The sequence below is a fragment of the Eurytemora carolleeae genome, unplaced genomic scaffold, assembly GCF_000591075.1.
Source record: "Eurytemora carolleeae unplaced genomic scaffold, Eaff_2.0 scaffold1627, whole genome shotgun sequence".
NCBI classification, from domain to species: Eukaryota; Metazoa; Arthropoda; class Copepoda; order Calanoida; family Temoridae; genus Eurytemora; species Eurytemora carolleeae.
In genome coordinates, this window is record NW_019397529.1 from 1 (window position 1) to 20,770 (window position 20,770).

General features: G+C 33.9%; 3 protein-coding genes and 1 long non-coding RNA gene across 38 annotated transcripts in view; 2 read left to right on the forward strand and 2 right to left on the reverse strand.

Moving 5' to 3' along the window:
- Nucleotides 1-579: 579 nt before the first annotated feature.
- LOC111714749 (dipeptidyl peptidase 9) lies at nucleotides 580-4,679 on the forward strand (the record flags this gene model as incomplete). 24 transcript variants are annotated; one of them, XR_002768061.1, is given in 5 exon segments in its annotated part: nucleotides 580-731; nucleotides 2,563-2,790; nucleotides 2,958-3,282; nucleotides 4,184-4,233; nucleotides 4,464-4,679. XR_002768061.1 is itself a non-coding variant. In XM_023489929.1 (3 exon segments), coding segments are annotated over 2 exon segments (245 nt in total), but the record flags the coding sequence as incomplete, so codon positions are not given.
- A 1,401-nt stretch (nucleotides 4,680-6,080) lies between these two features.
- On the reverse strand, nucleotides 6,081-14,667 carry LOC111714742 (WW domain-containing adapter protein with coiled-coil). 12 transcript variants are annotated; one of them, XM_023489921.1, is made up of 10 exons: nucleotides 14,596-14,667; nucleotides 13,910-13,997; nucleotides 13,096-13,341; nucleotides 10,821-11,171; nucleotides 9,721-9,807; nucleotides 9,266-9,364; nucleotides 8,025-8,108; nucleotides 7,279-7,561; nucleotides 6,317-6,480; nucleotides 6,081-6,149 (listed from the first exon to the last, which is right to left on the reverse strand). In XM_023489921.1, exons 4-8 carry the CDS (start codon nucleotides 10,977-10,979, stop codon nucleotides 7,382-7,384), a joined length of 609 nt encoding a protein of 202 aa, XP_023345689.1. In that variant the 5' UTR covers nucleotides 10,980-11,171; nucleotides 13,096-13,341; nucleotides 13,910-13,997; nucleotides 14,596-14,667; the 3' UTR covers nucleotides 6,081-6,149; nucleotides 6,317-6,480; nucleotides 7,279-7,381. The 12 variants fall into 12 exon arrangements, with proteins under 12 accessions (XP_023345689.1, XP_023345685.1, XP_023345688.1 ...); XM_023489917.1 differs by having other exon boundaries at nucleotides 6,317-6,525; XM_023489920.1 differs by having other exon boundaries at nucleotides 7,266-7,561.
- A 1,668-nt stretch (nucleotides 14,668-16,335) lies between these two features.
- On the reverse strand, nucleotides 16,336-18,551 carry LOC111714743 (uncharacterized). The gene is made up of 3 exons (XR_002768045.1): nucleotides 18,439-18,551; nucleotides 16,975-17,213; nucleotides 16,336-16,431 (listed from the first exon to the last, which is right to left on the reverse strand). It is a non-coding gene; the product is annotated as an uncharacterized LOC111714743 (long non-coding RNA).
- Nucleotides 18,552-19,490: 939 nt separating this feature from the next.
- The window catches only part of LOC111714744 (zinc finger protein 658B), a 14,668-nt gene continuing 13,388 nt past the window's right edge, over nucleotides 19,491-20,770 (forward strand). Inside the window, exons 1-3 of the mRNA XM_023489924.1 lie at nucleotides 19,491-19,625; nucleotides 19,914-19,973; nucleotides 20,547-20,618. Coding sequence (XP_023345692.1) covers nucleotides 19,518-19,625; nucleotides 19,914-19,973; nucleotides 20,547-20,618 — 240 coding nt within the window. The 5' untranslated portion in view covers nucleotides 19,491-19,517. The remainder of the gene's footprint in view (nucleotides 19,626-19,913; nucleotides 19,974-20,546; nucleotides 20,619-20,770) is intronic.

Genomic DNA, 20,770 nt, shown 5'->3' on the forward strand with positions numbered 1-20,770 from the left:
TTCCAGTTAAATGAGTTGCATCTCTGATTCTCAACACTAACCTTCATACCTTCGTCTTCGTAGAGTTTTGCTATCTTGAAACTGATGAATTTTGAATTATGGTTTCTCTGTTAAAATGTGACTGCCGGATTTATGTCGGCGTTTATATCAATACAATAAAGACAACTTTTGTATTTAAGTTTTTATTTCAACACGCTTTTTTCAAGCTACAATTTTAAAAGTAAATAAAGAGAAACTGTCAATTGACAGGTTCTCTTTGTTTCCATGTTTTTGTGTATCCATGTACTCCACGCGAACTTGGTAGAAATTGAAAGTTGCCTTCGTTCTTTTGATAAATAGGACGACAACTGTGGAAGGGACAAAAATTACCAAAAAGAGAAATTGACATTTTGTAGAAAGCAAAACGATGATATCTTCTCTATTTTTCTTCAGATAAGGGGTTTAATGGTACCGTTGTGAATCAGACATGAACATCTTCTGTTTGGGAGTCCCTTGGAGTCAAATTTACAGTTCTTTTTATAATAATCTGATAAGTATTTGCTTCCCATCCATTAATATTGAACTTCTATTCATTTTTAGGTTCAATTCTAAATTTTGTCGACCAGCTGCCAGACGAAGATGGCCGGCTTATGATTATGCACGGAGCAATGGACGAAAACGTTCATTTTATGCAACACACTGGTCAACTTGTTAATCTGCTGATAAAGCATGGAAAACCTTATCATTTACAGGTTAGTTTATATAATATATTCTAGGAGTCACAATAAACATGGGAATTAAGTGACGACTCTTAAACCGTCTTTGCTCCTCGTGGCATTATTTCATTATTTCGTAAAAACGACTTTAACAGTATCCCAGTAAAAGCAGTTATCATCAAAACTACTTGTTTTGAGATTTCCAAAATGTGGTCGACCATTTTTCCATCTTTTAAATGGCAAATTATTGAATACAACAAAATATTGTTCAAATTTTAATGATAAGGAACATATTTTGCAAAGCTCATAAGGCATGCAATCTTGTTTTTGAAACGCTTATTGTAATTGATTAAATATCGGAAATCAAGCAGATTTTTAAGTCGTCTATTAATTCCCATGCATATTGGTAACCTTGCAAATTAGTTTATGTTTTTACTGGGAATAGTTTAAAGGTTTGATATGATTTCAACTAAAAAAATACTAGAAAAAAAATTTTCTTTTTATATCTTTCATAGGCCAAACCGCAGAGCCAAGAACGAGAAGTTTCAATTAGTTTTGTTCATAGTTCATAGTCTACTAGACATTTTGATACTAGATTTGTGTCATTTATCAGCTGAAACATTCCTTTTCGTCTTTCCATGACTATTTTTGATGCAGACTCGGCCTTGATAATCCATATTAAACCGAAAACCTAAAACTACAATAGATAAAGATAGATTACGCATAAGACGACATTTTTAATCTTTAAAGATATAAATGTATGGAGATGTTTTAAAGATATTCCTATTATATAGATCAACTAGGTCGGTTGTGAACATTGACTGTTCTTATGTCATTGATTACTTGTGGTGTACATGAGTTCTGTAAAGAGAAATTTAAGTTAGTTTGTCCTTTTCATGTCCTTCTTCAGTTCTCGTCAATATGATATATTGCTCAGTGAAATATTGTTGTTCAAATAGTTCCATTCCCGGAGTTATTTTACACTCTATTATGAAATCTTTTAAAACACCAAACCACCCCGCTTATCATTGAAGTACACTTTGACCCCTAGAAGTATTAGTTCGCGGATTGTACAATTCTTGATGATTTTGCGTACATAAGCTATCTATGTTTATTTATTTATCTATGAAAAATACTAAAATCTCTTTAAAGGTATACGTATTTTTAGGCATATTTACGAAAATATTCTTATGTTTTTGGTAAAGAACTTGCGTATATTTACGTATTTTTACGTATTTATCCGTATTTATCATACAAAGCGGTTTTTAAAAAGTGCTTAGGTTTTCCAGAAACTTATTTTTACGAATAATTGCGTTTACTTTTCACCAAATAATTTTTTAAGTTTTAAGGTTTTTATTTTACGTATTTTCACGTAATGTGGGTTTTCTTTACTTAAAAAATAGTATTGTTTAGAGTTGAAAAATGCAATGCAAACCTAAAAATACGTAAATTAATTTCATGCCAACTTATTTCATTAAGTGTCAATATATTCACGAAACCTCAACTGCACAAAAATGCATTTGTAAGTTAGAATTTAAAATTATTATATGATTTTTCAAGAGAATTATTATTATTAAAAGAAGAAAACGACATTCGTTTACATGCGCGCGTATTTTTACGTATTCCAAACCTAAAAATACGCATATATACGAATGTCATGAATGTCATACGTATGTATTTATTGGTTTTCTGGTTAGTAGGGTTAATGATGGTTAATGGTTTTCCGGATTGTATAGTTTATGGTGGTTAATCGTTTTTTTTTTAATAATAATAATAATTTCGATCAAATCTAACAATTTGAGGGGCGACTCAAGGGGATGGGGTGGCAGTAGATATGGAATACATTTTTAACAACTTTCTTTTGCAGATGTATCCCGGTGAACGTCACAGTTTGCGGCACCCCGACTCCAATGAACACTATCTGACCTCGCTGCTAGCGTTTCTACGAAAGAACTTGTGATACGCGAGATCTGAAACGTGATACTGACATTCGGGTCACGTGACTTTAATAATATAAAAAATAATATTATCTTGAAAAATCATTTCCCCCCGTTCCCCTTTTGAAAATATTTTTTCTCCCAGAGCGCAAACAATGGTAAGGGAAAAAATCTATTTTAAGAAAAAAAGTAACCTTTTGGGTTAAAATTGTTCAAAATGATGATAAAGCTTGCCTTTTTTTTTGGGGGGGGGGGAATTCTTAAAAATATACACCCCCCTAAAGAAGGGAATAAATATAAACATAAAGAAGATTTATATTTGTAGGTTCTGTTTGCTATCTATTTATTAGAGAAATACAAATCTGACTCTTGTCAAATTAGGTTATACACTGTACAGTGTGTAGTGTATACTGTACACTGTACAGGGTGTGATCTTAACAAGGCTCTTTTTTGTGAACATAGTTACTGTAGTTACCAACTTAAAACCAAATTTGTATGTCTTTTAGTACACCCTTTAGAGTTATTTATATTACTTTAACAGCTAATGATTTCTGTTCTTCTGTGTAACCTTTCAACTCTTCTACCTTCAGGAAACTGACCTAAGGGTTTTCTGGCCTAAAACTGTTAGATGTAGTTGGAGTTGGATGCAGGTCCGTAGCTAGGAATTTCTTCAGGGATTGGGGGCACAAAAGTTATAAATAGCATAGATAGATAAGTAAGGGGAGCGCCGCATGAGAAAAATTATTGACCTGAAAAATTCAATAAGGGTTACAATTAATTAATGTAAAACTAAAAAACTAGAATTGAACTTATCACATATAGTTTAAAAAGTTTTTCCTGTTTTCCTTCCCTTAATTGCTGTTGAATAATTGAGAAGCTTTGTAGAGATTTTACTTAAACTAAAAATAAATGTACTACTGAAAATTTTTAAATCACGAATAGCCAATATTGTAAAGCATGAAAATCTTCAGTTTTCAGAAAATTTAAATTAGTACAAACAGCTTCTCCTAAACCTGGCCATATTTTGTATATAATTTAAATTTGATTCCATGTCACTCTTTGCTGTACGATGGTTCATTAGAATCATTAATCAAATAAAAGAAGAGAAAAGGATAAGCTTCTTAAAATACAAAAAAAAAAAAAAATTAAACCCTATCATTTCACAAGATAGGATAGAAATTAAAATTCTTAAATAATTTAGTTCAGAAAGCACTCAACTTTCCTTAAATTTGAAGAAAAAAAATAATCCTGTTCACATAATATTGGTAACGATTTTAAGCCAATTTTCTCCCCTTTTTTCCTTATTTCTTTTTCAGTTTCCTTCCTTTAATTTTTTCATTTTCTTTTTTTTTGTCTCAGAAAATGTGCCCCTCCCAAAGTAGTAAAATGGGGCCACGTGCCCATGTCCCCCCCCCTAGCTACGGCCCTGGTTGGATGGAGGTTAGACGTAGTTTATCGGGGAGTCGATAAAAATAAAATAAAAAACGCGCGGTTAGTCGAAAAAATTATTCGATTATTAGTTCAGATATCTTTTAGATCCGTTTCCTCTAGGTCAGTTTCGAGTCTTTTCTCTGTAATTATACGATCCATATAACTTGAACGTAAAGGGACTGTAAACATATTTTACATTTATAGAGTGGCAAGTTGACCTTTAACTGACCAATAATGTAAAAGATATCGTCTTTTTTCTCGATTTAAATGTGTTCCTCCAATTTGATTCTGAAGCAGAAATGCGTGTCATATTTTAGTAAAACAAAGCTTTCTTAAGGTACCATTTTGATTTGGACATGCCACGCTATAAATGGATGGTGAATTTAAATCCCGTCTACAGTCTCTTTAAGCAACTTTATAGATCTAAAAAATTTAGGAATACAAATGAGATTAAAATATGTATATTGTATGTTTATGTTATTTACGAAACTAACGCCAAGTGTTTTACCATGTAATTTTGTCAAGTTTCAAAATTGCCATATTGGCAAGTGTTAAGATGCAAGTAGACATACCAGCCTTATGAAAATGTATAAAAACAATAAAAATACAAAATATTTTTGGTTCATTTTTTCAACTATATATATATATATATAATTTGCTTGTGTGGGACCTAAAATGGTCTCAGAGACGGGTTATGAATGATTAAATTTCTGAAACTAGCCTCCAACAAAATCCAATTTCTATTAAATTTGAAAATCCACGAATTTTTTTTAAATTGCGAACTTGTTTGTTTGTTTTTGTTTTATTCTACAAAGAATATTTAAACTCAAGTGCTCGAGTTCCAGTCTTAAATTGTTGCCGTCACATGAATTCCGCGTTTTTCTTTTTTTTTTACAGTGGTGCAACTCGTGCAGCTAGAACTTTTGTTAGGGGGGGGGGGGGTAGAGGGCTAGCCCACACTGTCAAAATATTTTTCAATATATTTTCAAAAGAAAACGCTGTTTTCATGAGCTTCTGGCGTCAGTTTTGAAGGTTCTAAATTACAAGTTTTGATTATTCGAGTAGCATTTTTTTTAAGCTTCAACGAAATTTTCATCTCATGTTGAAGACTTTTAAGAGTTGTCTATTAATAAAAAACGGTGAACTATAACTTTTTTCATGCTTTGTCAGGTATGGAACTATCCGGAAAACTTAAAAATATTAAGCTTCAAGCTTGTCCGAAACCGGTATTGCCCAAAATTTACAGCCAGCGAAGAAAAAATATTAAATGAGTTTGTTGAGAGAAGTCTCCCAGAAAATAAGGGTAGAAACTGGTCAATGCACTAAAGTCGACTACAAAGTGGCCCTAGAGGGTTAGCATTGGGCAGAGGAGGTATTCCTGTTCTTGATAATCTTCCTTCCACAAACCAAATTTACCTATCTAATAAAAATTTTAATTGCCGATTTTTGTAGATTTAAAGTTATTGGATATTTTCATACTGATAAATATAGATTTATAAAAAAATTATTTAACTATCGTAAACTACCTTTCTCTAAATTCTTCCAATTTATTAACAAACTTGTGTGGTAAAATTTTCGCAAACCAAGCTTGTCTTAAATAAAGTTAAATAATAAAATTTTTCTATAATTCATAGTTCTCTTCCGTTGTTAAGTCAAGATATTTTTATTATGTATGCTCTACATGAATATGAGACAAATCAAATGATATTTTATCCATTAGTGTAGCCTTGGTTTGGATTTCTCTCCCATTATCTTATGAAACGGCCGAACCAAACGATACCAAAATGTGTGAAGCAACCAATACTCCAGACATATTGCTGGTCAAAGTTAAACAGCTAGGGATCAATGTCGAAATTAATTAATTTTGGAAGTACACCAAGGAAAAATCATGAAAATGTGAAAACTATAAAATGGTAACTGTTAGAGCTTAAAGGGGGCGCAAGACACCCTAAAAGCCTAAATGTTCACAATATTGCAAGTAAATGCATCGATTCAACATAAAAATAAAATACTTTACTTAGTTCCAACATCTTTATTATTGAAATATTATTACAGTATTTACACAAAATGCACGGATCGGTTTCACCTTTAATGATTCAAACCTTGCACAAAACCTTAACAAGGAACCACCTTCACTCAAATATACCCACCCCCCCTCTCGCCCAGCTAACATTTTTTTTTAGATCATTCCACTTAATTTTAATTTGGCAACTACTTCACCTAATACAACCCCCCCCCCTCCTCCTCTCCCACCTGCAGAGTCCTCGTCAGGTTGTGCAAAGTTTGCTCGATGAATGACACTATATATAAAGGAATAACAAGTTCAACAAATATTCAACAGTGTGTGTGTGTGTCTGTGTGTTATAAACGAGGGGAGCCAGGAAATGCAAAAAACCATAAAATTTGACAACAAGTAACTTCAGAGTGAATGATAGCAGTAGCACAAGGGAAGGATGAATATGCTGAGCAGGGATGGGATTAAATATAATGGGATAAGGACACTGACAGGGGGGGGGATGACAATATAAAAGTCAGAAAAAAAAACAATTTAATTCAGATTTTCAGCCAGAAAACTAAGTAAAAAAATAGATTCTCATAAATTGAACGCGTTTAAACCCGTCTTGCATGCAGGAAGAAGAGAATGAGGGTAAAATAAAAACCGATTGGTTAATGGTAAGAAAAAGTGTAAAAATAAACAGAAAAAGAAATAAAAAAGATGTAATGGCGTGAAAAACGTAATTTGGGAACCAAATCTAGATTAATATTTGATTAAGAAAAAGCATGCAAGTAAAACAAGAATTAGAGAAGGATTTCTGCAGAAAAGTCGGTAGTCATCATTATTAAAATTTTCAGGGCAGGGAGTCTCAGAGGGCAATATTTTTCAAGTTCAGAAGGCGTGATATTAAAGCTATTTGAGTGTGGGAGCCCGGTTTATTAAGGTAAGCTATATGTGTGTGAGAGGGTGGGGATATTTAAGCTATATGTGTGTGAGAGGGTGGGGATATTTAAGCTATATGTGTGTGAGAGGGTGGGGATATTTAAGCTATATGTGTGTGAGAGGGTGGGGATATTTAAGCTATATGTGTGTGAGAGGGTGGGGATATTTAAGCTATATGTGTGTGAGGGGGAGGGGGCGGATATTTAAGCTGTGCGTGGGGGTGGGGGGGGGGGGGGGGGTATTCATCCAATATTTACTAATCACTGAATAATCTCACAATATATCCCACAATGGATAATAACTGAATTCAAGTTGATAAGTTCTTCTCACAGATGATAGAAGGGGTTCTAGAGATAACGGGTCTGGCGAGGGGGTTGAAATTAGCGGTGCTCAGTAGAGTCTGGAATAGTATGAGAGTTAGGTTCAGGTTCAGATATACAGGAATATTTCTCCATGTCTAGCATTTGTTGTTTAAGGAAAAGAATTCTCTGCTCCTGCAGGGTTGCCTGGATCTCTGCTAACCGAACAAGGGATCTTGCCATTTTCAACTCAGCCGACACCTTAAATAAATTTTAATGATTTTCAGCATTTTTTTAGGAGATTTTACCTTTATAACATTTATAAAAGGATTGTTAACCTTTTCAAAATAAACATAATACCCAAATATTTAACATAGGATCCAGGAGTGTATATTTTAAGAATAATATGGTTTTCTGGTTTTCACTACAGGTAACTAGATATAAATTGAAGTAAGTTACTAATATGGTTTTCTACGTTTCAATACAGGTAACTAGATATAAACTGAAGCAAGTTACTAATATGGTTTTCTGGTTTTCAATACAGGTAACTAGATTTAAACTGAAGTAAGTTACTAATATAGTTTTCTGGTTTTCAATACAGGTAACTAGATATAAACTAAAGTAAGTTACTAATATGGTTTTCTGGGTTTCAATACAGGTAAATAGATATAAACTGATGTAAGGTACTAATGTGATATTTGCGTGTAACAAGGAGGATATTTACCCGTGTAATTCCATGACTGGATATCTGATGAGCTTCTTCGGTTAATCTGTGACAACCCCGTTCAACCTGCTCAGCAGGCCAACCCTACATTACACATGTTAATATATAAGTTATAAAAGTTATATATATAATATTACCAATATTTATATGTAACTAGCTGCAGTGCCCAGCGTTGCCCGTGGAATTTTTTAAAATTGAGCATTAAAAAAATAAGATAAAGAAAAAAACAATTCTGAATTTTTGTTTCCCTTTTTCACCCCGGATTACTTAAGGTTCCCTCAAAAAATGTCAGCCTATTCGGTCCAGTCGTTTGGCCGGCTTAGGGGACATTTCTACGAATGTCTTATTTTATTAGATAGAAGATATATAATACCACCAACCTACACAACATTATATATTCTAAATAATAAAGCTCTTTGCTCATTTATAAAATTTTATGTATATTTGTATATGTTAGCTATAGCTTGCCAAACAGCTGGACCGAATTGACGGAATTTTTTTAGGGAACCCATGGGTACTTTGGGGGTAGGATAGACTATATCAGTTCGATTATTTTAAAACTACGGACACGCCAGGCACTGTATATATACAATCCCACCAAACCAATCCTGAACACTGCTGTTATTTTACATATATATATAAAATACCAACAAACTTTAGCCCTATACAAACAATCTGTACAGTGAACAGTGTACACAATAAATAAATAGCACAATCCAATCAATATCTAACGTACAGTGTACAAAATAAAAAAAAACTAGATGTGTAAAATCGATTATATAGGTTGAAGATGATTCGGTGAACCCAAAAGATGATTCAAGACTCAAGATGAAGGTGAAGATGAAGATGGAGAAATTAGTTTTATATTGATCTTACTTTTTGTAAATACTAAACAATTATTTACTCTAAAATCTTCAAAAATTCTTTAAATGAAAATTTATTCTTGAAAAAGCCAGGAAAATCTTGATTTTTGATTGACCGGCCTCCGATCCCAAATTTTCTTTGAGATCCGTGAAGTGTAGTGTCCTAAAGTGTCGAATTGTCCCACTGTCCTAACCAAAAATCGAGATTTTTTCCCTGAAAACGAGTTCCACCTCATGCAATGTTCCGGTCAACCTCAAGTTTTCACAAAATGCTCATATTGGGCCACACATCACCCAGAGAAACTATGCAACCAATTTTTTTAACCCCATTCGTGTTTCACCCTTGTGTACAGTGTACACAATAAACAACTACTATACCTGTACATGAGATATTAAATCTTCTCTATGCAATCTTGCTAAAGAAGGAGTTAACGTGACTGCAGTAGTGTGCAGGTGTTGAAGAGGTGATAGCACAGCCTTAACATAAACATTTAAATACATTGTAACGATTCAAACGTTGACCAAAAACCTTTAAAAATGTTCTTAAAGTTGAAAATATTTAACTCATGGTTCAAAAATAATTTGTTGTGACAAAAACATCGGAATACTAAATCTGTCGGTGGGGTGTGGGGGGGGGGGGTAATCATAGCTTTCAGAAAAATGAATTCGTGGAACTTTATTAACATTGCCGAAAAAGTGTTTGCACATAATCCGTGCAACAAATATTTATATCATGATAAAAAGCAGACGGGTTAACTGTTCATTGATTTGTGCAATTGTTTGGTCATATTTTTTTAGGAACAAGAAAAATCAAAGGTAGTTCTTGCACTCACCTGTTGTAGGGTTTGTTCACTGGAGGATGTAGGAGATTGGGAAATAGTGCTTCGAGGAGACTCCCATCTTTCTTTAGAGAGCCCGGACTAAACATATCTTTCTTAGGGAGCCATTACTAATATACTAATTTTAGGGAGCCACGACGATACATATCTTTCTTAGGGAGCCATTACTAATATATAATTTTTAGGGAGCAAAGACTATACATATCTTTCTTAGGGAGCCATTACTAATACATAATTTTTAGGGAGCCAGGACTAAACATATATTCATTAGGGAGCTATTACTAATTTATTAACTTTGGGGAGTCAGGACTAAATATAATCTTTAGAGAGCCAGAGCTGGGAACTTTAGAATGGGATATCCTTAATCCCGATCAGTTGATTAATCTGGAGATTAAAAACAAGAGAACAAGCATTATTTAATCTATAGATTAAGAAAATGAGGAGATTAAGCACTAATCCCGATATCCACCATTCAAAAGTTCCCAGCTCTGGACTGATATTTAATCTTTGGAGATCCCACACTAAACATATACTCATTATGGAGTACAGACTAACCATATATTCACTAGGCAGACCGAACTAAACATATATTCATTAGGGAGACCGGACTGAACATATATTCACTAGGGAGACCGGACTAAACATACATTCATTAGGGAGACCGGACTAAACAGATATTCATTAGGCAGACCGGACTAAACATATATTCATTAGGGAGACCGGACTAAACAGATATTCATTAGGGAGCACAGACTAAGCATATAATCATTAGGCAGCCCAGACTAAACATAAAATTTTTTAACCTTTGTGACAGAAACAATCTCAAGAACTGACGAGAGTCAACCTAGACTGAAATATATTTTCAATAAATGTGGAACTAACATCTACTTTTTTACTCTACAGAGGTTTGGTCCATCACCATCACCGAATTTAAAATATAATCATTAGGCAGCCCAGAATAAACACTATTTATTTCTTTCAAGAGTCCAAATGCATAAAAACATCTTTCTCCAGCCCTGTACCCTAGGATTTCCAAGGGGATTGTTACCAGAATTGACATAAGTTTTTTTTCGAAATTAAAAGTAACTACTTACACTGTGTTGTGTGGATATCCTTGGTATTGCAGCTGATAGGGATACAGCGCCTCCTGGATACAACGATACAGCGCCCCCGGGATATTGGGACACAGGGGGATACTGGGACATCGAGGTGCTAGGATATTGGGACATGGAATTCCCCGAGAATTGGGACATTGAGTTCCCGGAGTACTGAGACACGGAGCTACCGGAATATTGGGACACAGGCCCCCCTGGATAACTATGATGATTATGGCCCTGAGGTGTCCCAAGTACGGGTCCTCCTCCCTCCCCTTCACTTGTAGGCGTGGCGTCTCCTGATCTATCCCGCCCTAAGCGACAGGATAAAGGAGACGAACTATGTTTATCCTGAAAAAAATCATCATAAATAATTGAAAATATGCAAAAGTTGGACAATGCACATAAAGCTTCCAGGTAAGGAGGGGGCTTAAAGCAGAAAGCGTAAGGTTAAAGTGGCTTTAAGTGGCATTGCCCTGAAAAGTTAAATTATAAAATTTATTTTTCTTCTCCCAGGGGAATACTTCTAGAAAATATATATATATATGAGATGCATTTACAGAAGAATCTCGGATTAAAATTTGAAGAACTTGTAAGAATCGTCTCAGTGTCAGATCTAACAAGTATTAGGTTGAATGAGTTCAGTGGGTAAGATCCTCAATAATAAGCAGATTCTCGTAATCCTTGACAGTTAAATATAGTAAATCTTTTTCCCCCTTAAAACAAAACATCGTTTTTTTGTTGCTTTCAGCCAACTTAATACGTTATAAAATTAAATTCCATGAACAAGGTACTGCCACACACCCTGGTCACTTACTAACTACTGACTTAGGTATTGATACTTTTGAAGCTCGCAATGAAATACAATGATTTTCAATGAAGTTTGATGAAATTTAATGAAATTTAATGAAAGGGGAGGGTGAGTTTGACCAATTTGAACCAATTGAAATTTTTTTAGGAATCTGAATGAAATTTTGCATTTGGGCATTATTTGGGTTTGTTTAAAGTAAGAAAATTGTGGAAATTCCCCTCCCCCCGATTTTTCCATGTTTTTTTTAAAAAGCTTTTCACCAAAAGTTATGATTCAAATACCAGCTAGGTGTATTTAACACCTACCTGTTAGTCAAGAATCTCATTACTAACATCAAACGAAGTTTAATGTTTTTCAGATCACTTTCCCCCATATTTTCCCCACTAAGGTAATATTTTTAGATTTTCTGGATTCATGAATTAATTACTCATAAACATTAGTACAAAGTTTAAGGTTTTTCAGATAAATTTTCCCCCTAGTTTTCACATTTTTTAGATTCTAGGATTCAGTTTTTATCGAAAAATAAAAAACTTTTGAACACCTGCCTTAATTGGATTTAATTTTTGTAAAACAAAGTATTAAGCGGGGGAAAATATTTAATCAGTCAATCAATCCATCATTGAAGCAGGCGCTCAATCAATCAATCAATCATGCTATATTTAATATTTCCCTTTACTTTCAACCATTTACCAGAACCTGTCCCCCACCACTTCTGTAATAAAGGTAAGTAAAGATTTAATATACAATGATGTAATTAACTGAAAAAATGCATTTAAAGTAGGCATTACAATTTTTCCCCCATTAATTGTAATCAATTTCCATTTTTTTCAAAGTTATATTTTTTCTTCGAGTTTAAAAGACATGGAAAAAGAAGTCTGTGTGCAAAAGATTTTACTTTCGATGAAAAATGAATCCAGAAAATCTTAAAATATTAACAAAGTGGGATAATATGATAAAATAGGGAGGAATGTGATCTGACAAACCTTCCACTTCGTTTTGATATTAATATTGATATTCTTGACCAACAGGTAGAATTAGATGTTAAAAATATCAAGCTTGTCTTTGAATCAGACTTTTTGGTAAAAAAGCTTTTAAAAACATATAAAAAAGAGGAAAAAAATAATTTACCCTAATTTTTTTTTCTTTTAAAAAAAATACTATCCAATTGAGGCCTATGTGCAGATTTCTTAATTTTTGATGAAAAAAATTTAATGAAATTCTATGAATTTCTTTGGAATTCTATTGAATTCTATTAATGAATTCGATGGAACTCGATGATTTCGATGGATTGGATAGAATTCTATGAAAATCTATGAAAATCGATTGAATTCTATGAAATACTATGAAATTCGATGAAATTCTATGAAATTCAATGTAGGTTAATAAAATTCGATGAAATTCGATGAAAATCTGTTCAATTTGATGAAATTCAATGGAATTTTATGAAATCTGGAGACTCCTCACCTTAGATCCTCTTAATGTTCTATCACAGTGTAGTTTGGCAGGAGTAGCTCGGGAGTTCTCATCTTCTCTTCGTCCTTCACCTCCTCCTCGTCCTTCACCACCTCGTCCTTCCCCTCCTCGTCCTTCTCCACCTCGTCCCTCCCCACCTCGTCCTTCACCCCCTCCTCGACCATCCCCTCTAGTTTCTACCCCACCCCGTCCCTCGGAGTTGATTCCACTTCTCTCCGACCAGTCGGGACGTTTATCCTAAAGAAAGAAAAAGTTTTAATATTTAATGAGCAGTTTACTAAGGGGAACTATTTCATCGATATTTTCAAATCATTTTTTGCACCAGCAAAAATTATCAGAAGCAATTTAAAGGAAACATTTAAGAGAAAAAAATTGTTAACAATTCAGAAATTAACGATTAAAAAAAATAATAAGGGAAGGTAGATCATTCAGAACATGTTGAATATCGTCATTTCTACGTTTTTTAAAACTTTGGGTATGGTGGCAATTGCAAAGTTCAGTTGGGATTGATTATTTGTGAGTTCTGGAGAATATTTTTTCTTAGAATATATTTCCCATAATTTTACTCGGGGTTGTCTACTTGTACTTCTCAAGTTCTCAAAGTATATTTTACTAAAATTTTGAATGAATTTGAGCGCATAGTTTTTTTTTAGGTTCGAATATTTGGAAAAATGATTGATTGTTCTTTTATCATTTCTTTCATGAAGTTGTGCGCGGGGGGCGAAAATTTTCATTTCCTACCCCTTCCCCCTTCCAATCCTATTGTGTCTAATATTTCAATTTTACACAAGCCTGGAATACTTACATTGCTTGATTGCCTGGACCGTTCAAAATCTGCCCAATCACGGGGTTTCTCCCACTGCGAAACCTCGGTCTTACAGTTGTAGTAGTACCTTAACATAGATTATTATTATTATTAGCAGACAACCCATCATTCTATGAAATAGGGGTCGACGCTCTACTAAAGTGTATCCATAGACAAAACGATCTGTTTTGTTCTAATAGCGGACTACCATGCGGTCCTATTGACAAATTGACAAAATTAAACACGCGGTGACATGACCCTTCTGCATTAATAGATAAAATACACATTTTTGTGTACTGTAGACTAACCCCCACCCTATTAAAATGTATATATTGTTTATTGAAAATAGACACAGGGTCATGAAGAAAGAGAATTGAAATTATTTCATAATAAATTTCGTATTATTTATTGATTAAAATCTTTAATAGGTGAACTGAAAAGTTTGCACAAGAACGCAAAACGTTAGAATCATATACAAAACCATACAGTCGTCTCTGAAGTGTCATTCTTTGAGAGTTGCCTTGTAGAGAGCTGGTGGTGGATCAATAAAATTTCAAATCGGGGATAAAAAATGTCCACAAATTTTTAATTTATGTGACCCTCCCAATTCTTAAAATCATGAGATATCGGGGAAAATTTTTCTGAGAAAAAGTAACCAATAAATATGACAAATAATAGTTCAATACCTTTTTCCTGAACTGCTTTTATGTTCAGACCAGTCACCAAACGTTGTCAGCCGCTCAGACTAAACATTTATCAATTTCAAAATAGATTATCAACCTGACCTGCAAATTTTCAACTTGGAAAAAATTAGGAAATCTACCAATTCAAACAAGTTTGCTCAGCAAAACCCTGATATTCTAATGCATTTAAACTGTAATTGAGCAAATTGCCTTTCCAATTCTTTTGTATCTACCTTTATTTCTTATAATGTCAAACTTTTGTATCTACCTTTATTTCTTATAATGTCAAACTTTTGTATCTACCTTTATTTCTTATAATGTCAAACTTTTGTATCTACCTTTATTTCTTATAATGTCAAACTTTTGTATCTACCTTTATTTCTTATAATGTCAAACTTTTGTATCTACCTTTATTTCTTATAATGTCAAACTTTTGTATCTACCTTTATTTCTTATAATGTCAAACTTTTGTATCTACCTTTATTTCTTATAATGTCAAACTTTTGTATCTACCTTTATTTCTTATAATGTCAAACTTTTGTATCTACCTTTATTTCTTATAATGTCAAACTTTTGTATCTACCTTTATTTCTTATAATGTCAAACTTTTGTATCTACCTTTATTTCTTATAATGTCAAACTTTTGTATCTACCTTTATTTCTTATAATGTCAAACTTTTGTATCTACCTTNAAGAGATTAGATACACAATAGATATACAAGCAATATTTAGAAAAGATTATTTTTGAAAAATCCAAATTGCCATGCAGAAACCGGGTTTTGTGAGCTTTAAAGTCGAAAAATTCACTAACGCAAGCGCAAAAAAATTCTTGAAAATAAATCGAATGGCTATAAAAAGATCCGTGTCGAATTCAAAAACGTTGAAATCATCAAAATCCGTTATAACATTAACATGATGTGGCCAAAAAACTGATTTTGAGCCAAAAATTTGACCAAAAAATCAGTGTTTTGACCCTAGATAAAGATTTTCAAGATATCGAAACGAAAAAAATTGGGCAGTAATCAGCGGATTCTCACGCATCTTTTTAAATTTTCTTTACTAGTGATAATTTTTCTTTTTTTCCCACCAGCCTTATAGTAATTTTACATGGCTATTTTAATTCTACAGAAAAACTTTTATTCTAGAAGTTGTTAAGATTGACAAAATCCATCCAATACCAATGAACTGACAATATTTGGATTTTTTTTAAAAATGTAAAAATCGACTCCCTTTAATGTATAACTTATGGTGGCAAATAGGATTTTTGGAGAAAATATACATCATTGTTAGGTTAACTGAGATGGGAACTCTAGCAATATGGATATCGAGATGAATCTTTAATCCCGATATTTTCTTTATTGTCAGATTAATTTAATCTTTATTCGATATCTCGCTAGGTAATCGTACTAGTAACTGAGGAGGAATAACAGAAATGAAGAGATTAAGCATTAATCCTCAAATTAAAAAGCCCACAGTGGATATCAAGATCAGGCGATCGGGATTGTCAGGATCCAACACAAAAATCCCAGCTCTCATCAATAGATTCATCTAATAATAATAACAATTTATCTCAGCCCTTGCGTTTTAATTTATGTTCTAGCGCATTTTTTTATTTTTGTGAATACGGTGATAATAACGTTGGCCAAACATTAATATCTTAAATTTCAGCAAAAATATACCACATTTTAATATTAAAATTCAAAAACGAAAAAAAAAATGAGAAATTAAAGTTTATCTTAAATTATAATAAAAAAGTATAAGAATTGATTTCCTGTCGGTGCTGTGCTGATTGAAGGCACGAAATTTATTCTTAGTGTAACTGCTGTTCTCATACTCTTCCTAAACACATTAATATAAATATATATATACTCTTCCTGAACACATTTATATATATAATTTATATATCTGTCTGTTTACTTTGTCCAACCGTACATCAGGAACCTGGGCGATTGATAGGGGGACTCGATAAAACCACGGGAATGGTCTTGGCTTGGTTTTAAAGTTATAAATTGAGTAAGTTGACTTCTATAGGGAAAGTTTATTTTTCAGGCAAAGCTTAATTGGTTCTCAATTTCTTTAAACATTAACCTACTGCTAGAGTTTCTCTAAACATTAACCTACTGCTAGAGTTTCTTTAAACATTAATCTACTGCTAGAGTTTCTTTAAACATTAACCTACTGCTAGAGTTTCTTTAAACGTAACCCTACTGCTAGAGTTTCTTTAAACATTAACCTACTACTAAAGATTGTATAAATATCAGTGTCTAACCCTGCGTTTTGCGACATGTTTTTGAAAAGTACAAAATAAAGTTGTGACTCGCTTGAGTTCTATTAAGGGAAGCGCTTAAACTAATAAACAAACATATTTAATTAAAAGGTTACCCTGTACGGATCTGTGTTCAGTCTGGGAAGTCTTCTGGCATGCATTTCCTTTATTAACTCCACATTGGTTGGTTTAGTAATCTTCACTAGAGGCAGCTTATTCAGTTCCCCAAACTAAACTAGGTTTTCTAACGTTTAAACTCCACCACGACAGGCAGCATATACAGTTCCCCACAGTGAACCAGATTTTCTAACGTCTAAGCTCCACTAGAGGCAGCTTCTTACACGGCTGCACAGTCCTACCAAAAAAAAACTTTACATTTATTATCAAAAAACATGATAAATATAAAAATATCACGGTTAATCTTATAATAATTTATCCAATAAGGAGGTATGAGTGAACAAATGAGGGGGAATTTTTTTTACATGGGACTATAATAAGATATAACAAAATCTCACGATAAGATGGAAAAATCATCGCGAATGATGAAAAATTGGTTTATTTGATAAGATTATGATATATTAGGTAAGGAGAAAGTCATCTTCGAAGCAGGGTGTTAATTTTCTCGAAATATAATTTTTCTTCCCCCCTTTTAAAATAGTTCTTTTGGGACTTTATTTGCTGAAATGAGGAAAATTAATGTTTTATAGGGAATACAATGAATTTTTGGAGTATTAAGAGCATGAAAAAAGTTGCCATTAGATGTCCAACTTTTCCTGAAAGATATACACCCCTGCAATCTGCATTCGTTATAAATATGGGAAAAGTATCGTTGATATGAACTTACAACATTGTTGTTGGGATTGCAACAGTAAATAACTCATGGTAAATTTATTACATCCTGGTAGATAAAGGAAATATGCGGAATACGGGGTAAATATGAAAATGCATGACAAACATGGGGCTTTGAAAAAAGAGAAATACTTGTTGATACGGGAATGCCACACCACGGTAGAATCGGGAACATCTTGGAGAGTGGGAATATACTGGCAAATGTGGAAATATCATGGTAAATATGGGAAATTTAATTTGGACCGAATAAATGTGAATTTTAGCGTCTCCGGTAAAAATTGGCAAGGAAATAAAAAAAGGTTTTTCGTACTATATTAGTCCTATATAGTGTCACACATCATAATGGGTCGTGCAAAGCTCCAAATTGGAATTTTATAGAATTTATAAAACCGAATCATTTATTGTATATGGCAATAGGGGCTGTCCTAGAGAACGATTTTTGGACCGCTCCCCACCCATATTTGTTTAAAATATCCACTACTTAGAACCATGTTTGATCTGTGAATGGTCACTAAAAGTTAACTTATTTACGATAAGAACGATTTCTCTTGTACATCATTTGTTCTTAGACGTATGGAAAATAAAAAGGCAAAGTGATAAAACTGGAAAACAGTTCAACAAATGCAATTGACACTCGTTCCCACAGAAGTACTGGTAATTGCAGAAAAATACATAAACAATCAGTTAAACTATAATTGTAATAAAACGTTAAATAAATATTAAATAAATACCTAGGGGGAGCTTCTGTATCGCTAAATTGTATTTTTATGAAGAAAATTGCGCCATTGATGTGTGTGTATGGATTGGAGTAGGTAGAGCAGCGCTGTGTGGCTGCAGCCGGTTGAGCTAGAGGGATGCGCTCTCAAACTTTTGAAAAACCGGTTTTTGGAAGAAGGAAGCGCTCGGTAACTTTTAGCAAACTGGTTTTTCCCAGGGATGCGCTCAACAACTTTTAGAAAGTACGAAAGCGCGTTTCCAGTGAGAATTGCCGCGGAACGATCATCACAACAGTTTTCATAAATAAGTGTTCTTGAAGTAGATGATTGGTGAAAATCAAGAGAGAACTTATGTGCGGATTAACATTTGTAAACTCATAAATTTTCATTTGAATTGATTGCAATTCCAGCAACTTTATGTAAAACAGTCGAAACTGAACCAAAGTAAAGGCTGTTGTTATGAAAATAATTTAATGTTTCTTTATGCTACTGCCTTGTGGTATTTAACTGGAGGCAATCTCCAAGAGAGCGATTGGGTCTGTCCTAGTGAACAATTTTTGGATCCCCCCAGCCAGGCCGCAGAGCCTGGCCCCCTAGCCGCAGCGCCTGATCCCCTGCCTGTCCTGGCCGCAGCGCTCAGCCCCCTTGCATGTTCTAGCCGCAGCGCTCAGACCATGTAAGTGTTTTAACCTATTTAAATCCTAAATATAATCTAATTTGATGGAAATTGTTGAAATTAAATGTATGACCTGTCTGCAGTGGTCGGCCTCTTAGCCTGTCCTAGCCACAGCGCTCGGCTCTATGATGTCCTAGCCGCAGTGGTCGGCCTCTTAGCCTGTCCTAGCCACAGCGCTCGGCCCAGAAATTTTCCTAACCTAACCTAATTCTGAAATAATACAAAATGAATATTTTTGTTGAAAATAGGTTAACACTAGGTCATGTACAAAATTGATAGGAAGCCCCCCCCCCTTCCTATCGGGGGTCCAAAAATATCATAAACCAGTTTATCCCAGGGGATCTTGAAATTATGAGAGAATAAAACACGGATAACAGTTATTCCATAGTTGAACAATAGTTATTATTTTAGATGAAAGATGAAGACCGGCGAGGATGATTTGGCTGATGTTCTAAAATGTTTAGAGATTGATAAATATTGTGTGAATAAATTAACTTCTTCCACATCCACATCTACATTATTTAAGGGATCCATTTAACCATATAACTTAAATTAGAGCTTATAATATTTTATTGAATATTAAATTCATCGTCTGATGGGTTTAGGGAATTTGTCCAGGGGGGGGGGGGGCTTCATTTTTTTTTTTGGGCAGGTGGGGTCTTAGCACCCGTTGGGTCCCATTAAAACCTAAAACGATAAATTTCTGTGACCTAAAGGGAGGCCAAGTCCTAATAGCCTCCCTTGACCAGGTGACCGGGCCCCCCTCCCCCAAGTTTGTAATGGTTTTGTATTTTTGAATTGGATTGCTGTTCAGATTAATAGAGCGGAGATAGATTTGCATGAATTCTCTAGTTCTGTGTTTTTAATGCTCCAGGTACCATATCATCCCTCCTCCTCTCCCTCCTCATACACCCTCTCCGGAACATATCACCCCCCTCCTTCTTTTTCTGACACACCCGCTCCGTACCATAACATAACCCCCTAGAATATTCTGATCTGAAAACTTCTGACTGGTGATTATTCTCCATCCAAGTTTAATCTTAAGTTTGTCTGCTGTAAAGTGTGTAAAATTCAACCAAAAGAGTGGCGTATGCAAAATGCGATACACCCAATCAAAAGCTGTGAAAATTAAAAATTGTATGCGACACTAACTATTTGCAGCTAAAGATGTTTTAAGGTTGCAGGAAACCGTTTCCAATTGTTATTTAATTTATTGCCAGTTGGATAAGAGATTAGAGATATATTTTTTAGTCTCCTTCCTTTCAAAATTATTTGTTATTTGGTTTTTGATCCGTGTTAGTAACATTTTTGAAGAAAGCAAATAACTTCGGGGTCATAGAAAGAAAAGTATTGACCCCCTAAATTTTGTTATTTTGTTCATATAGAATGTATGTTTATGTAAGTCTTTAAACTTTCTTTAGATACTTCGTCTTTAAACATATTTTAGGTTTATCAGGACTTGAATGAGGATAAGAAAATCAAGGGCACATTCTTAACCTCTAATGAAGAAATACTAGAGGTAGGATACATTTACGCTCTACACTCTACACACTGCACTCTGCACTCTGCACTCTGCACTCTGTGCTCTGCACTCTGCACTCTGCACTCTGCACTCTGCACTCTGCACTCTGCAATCTGCACTCTGCACTCTGCACTCTGCACTCTGCACTC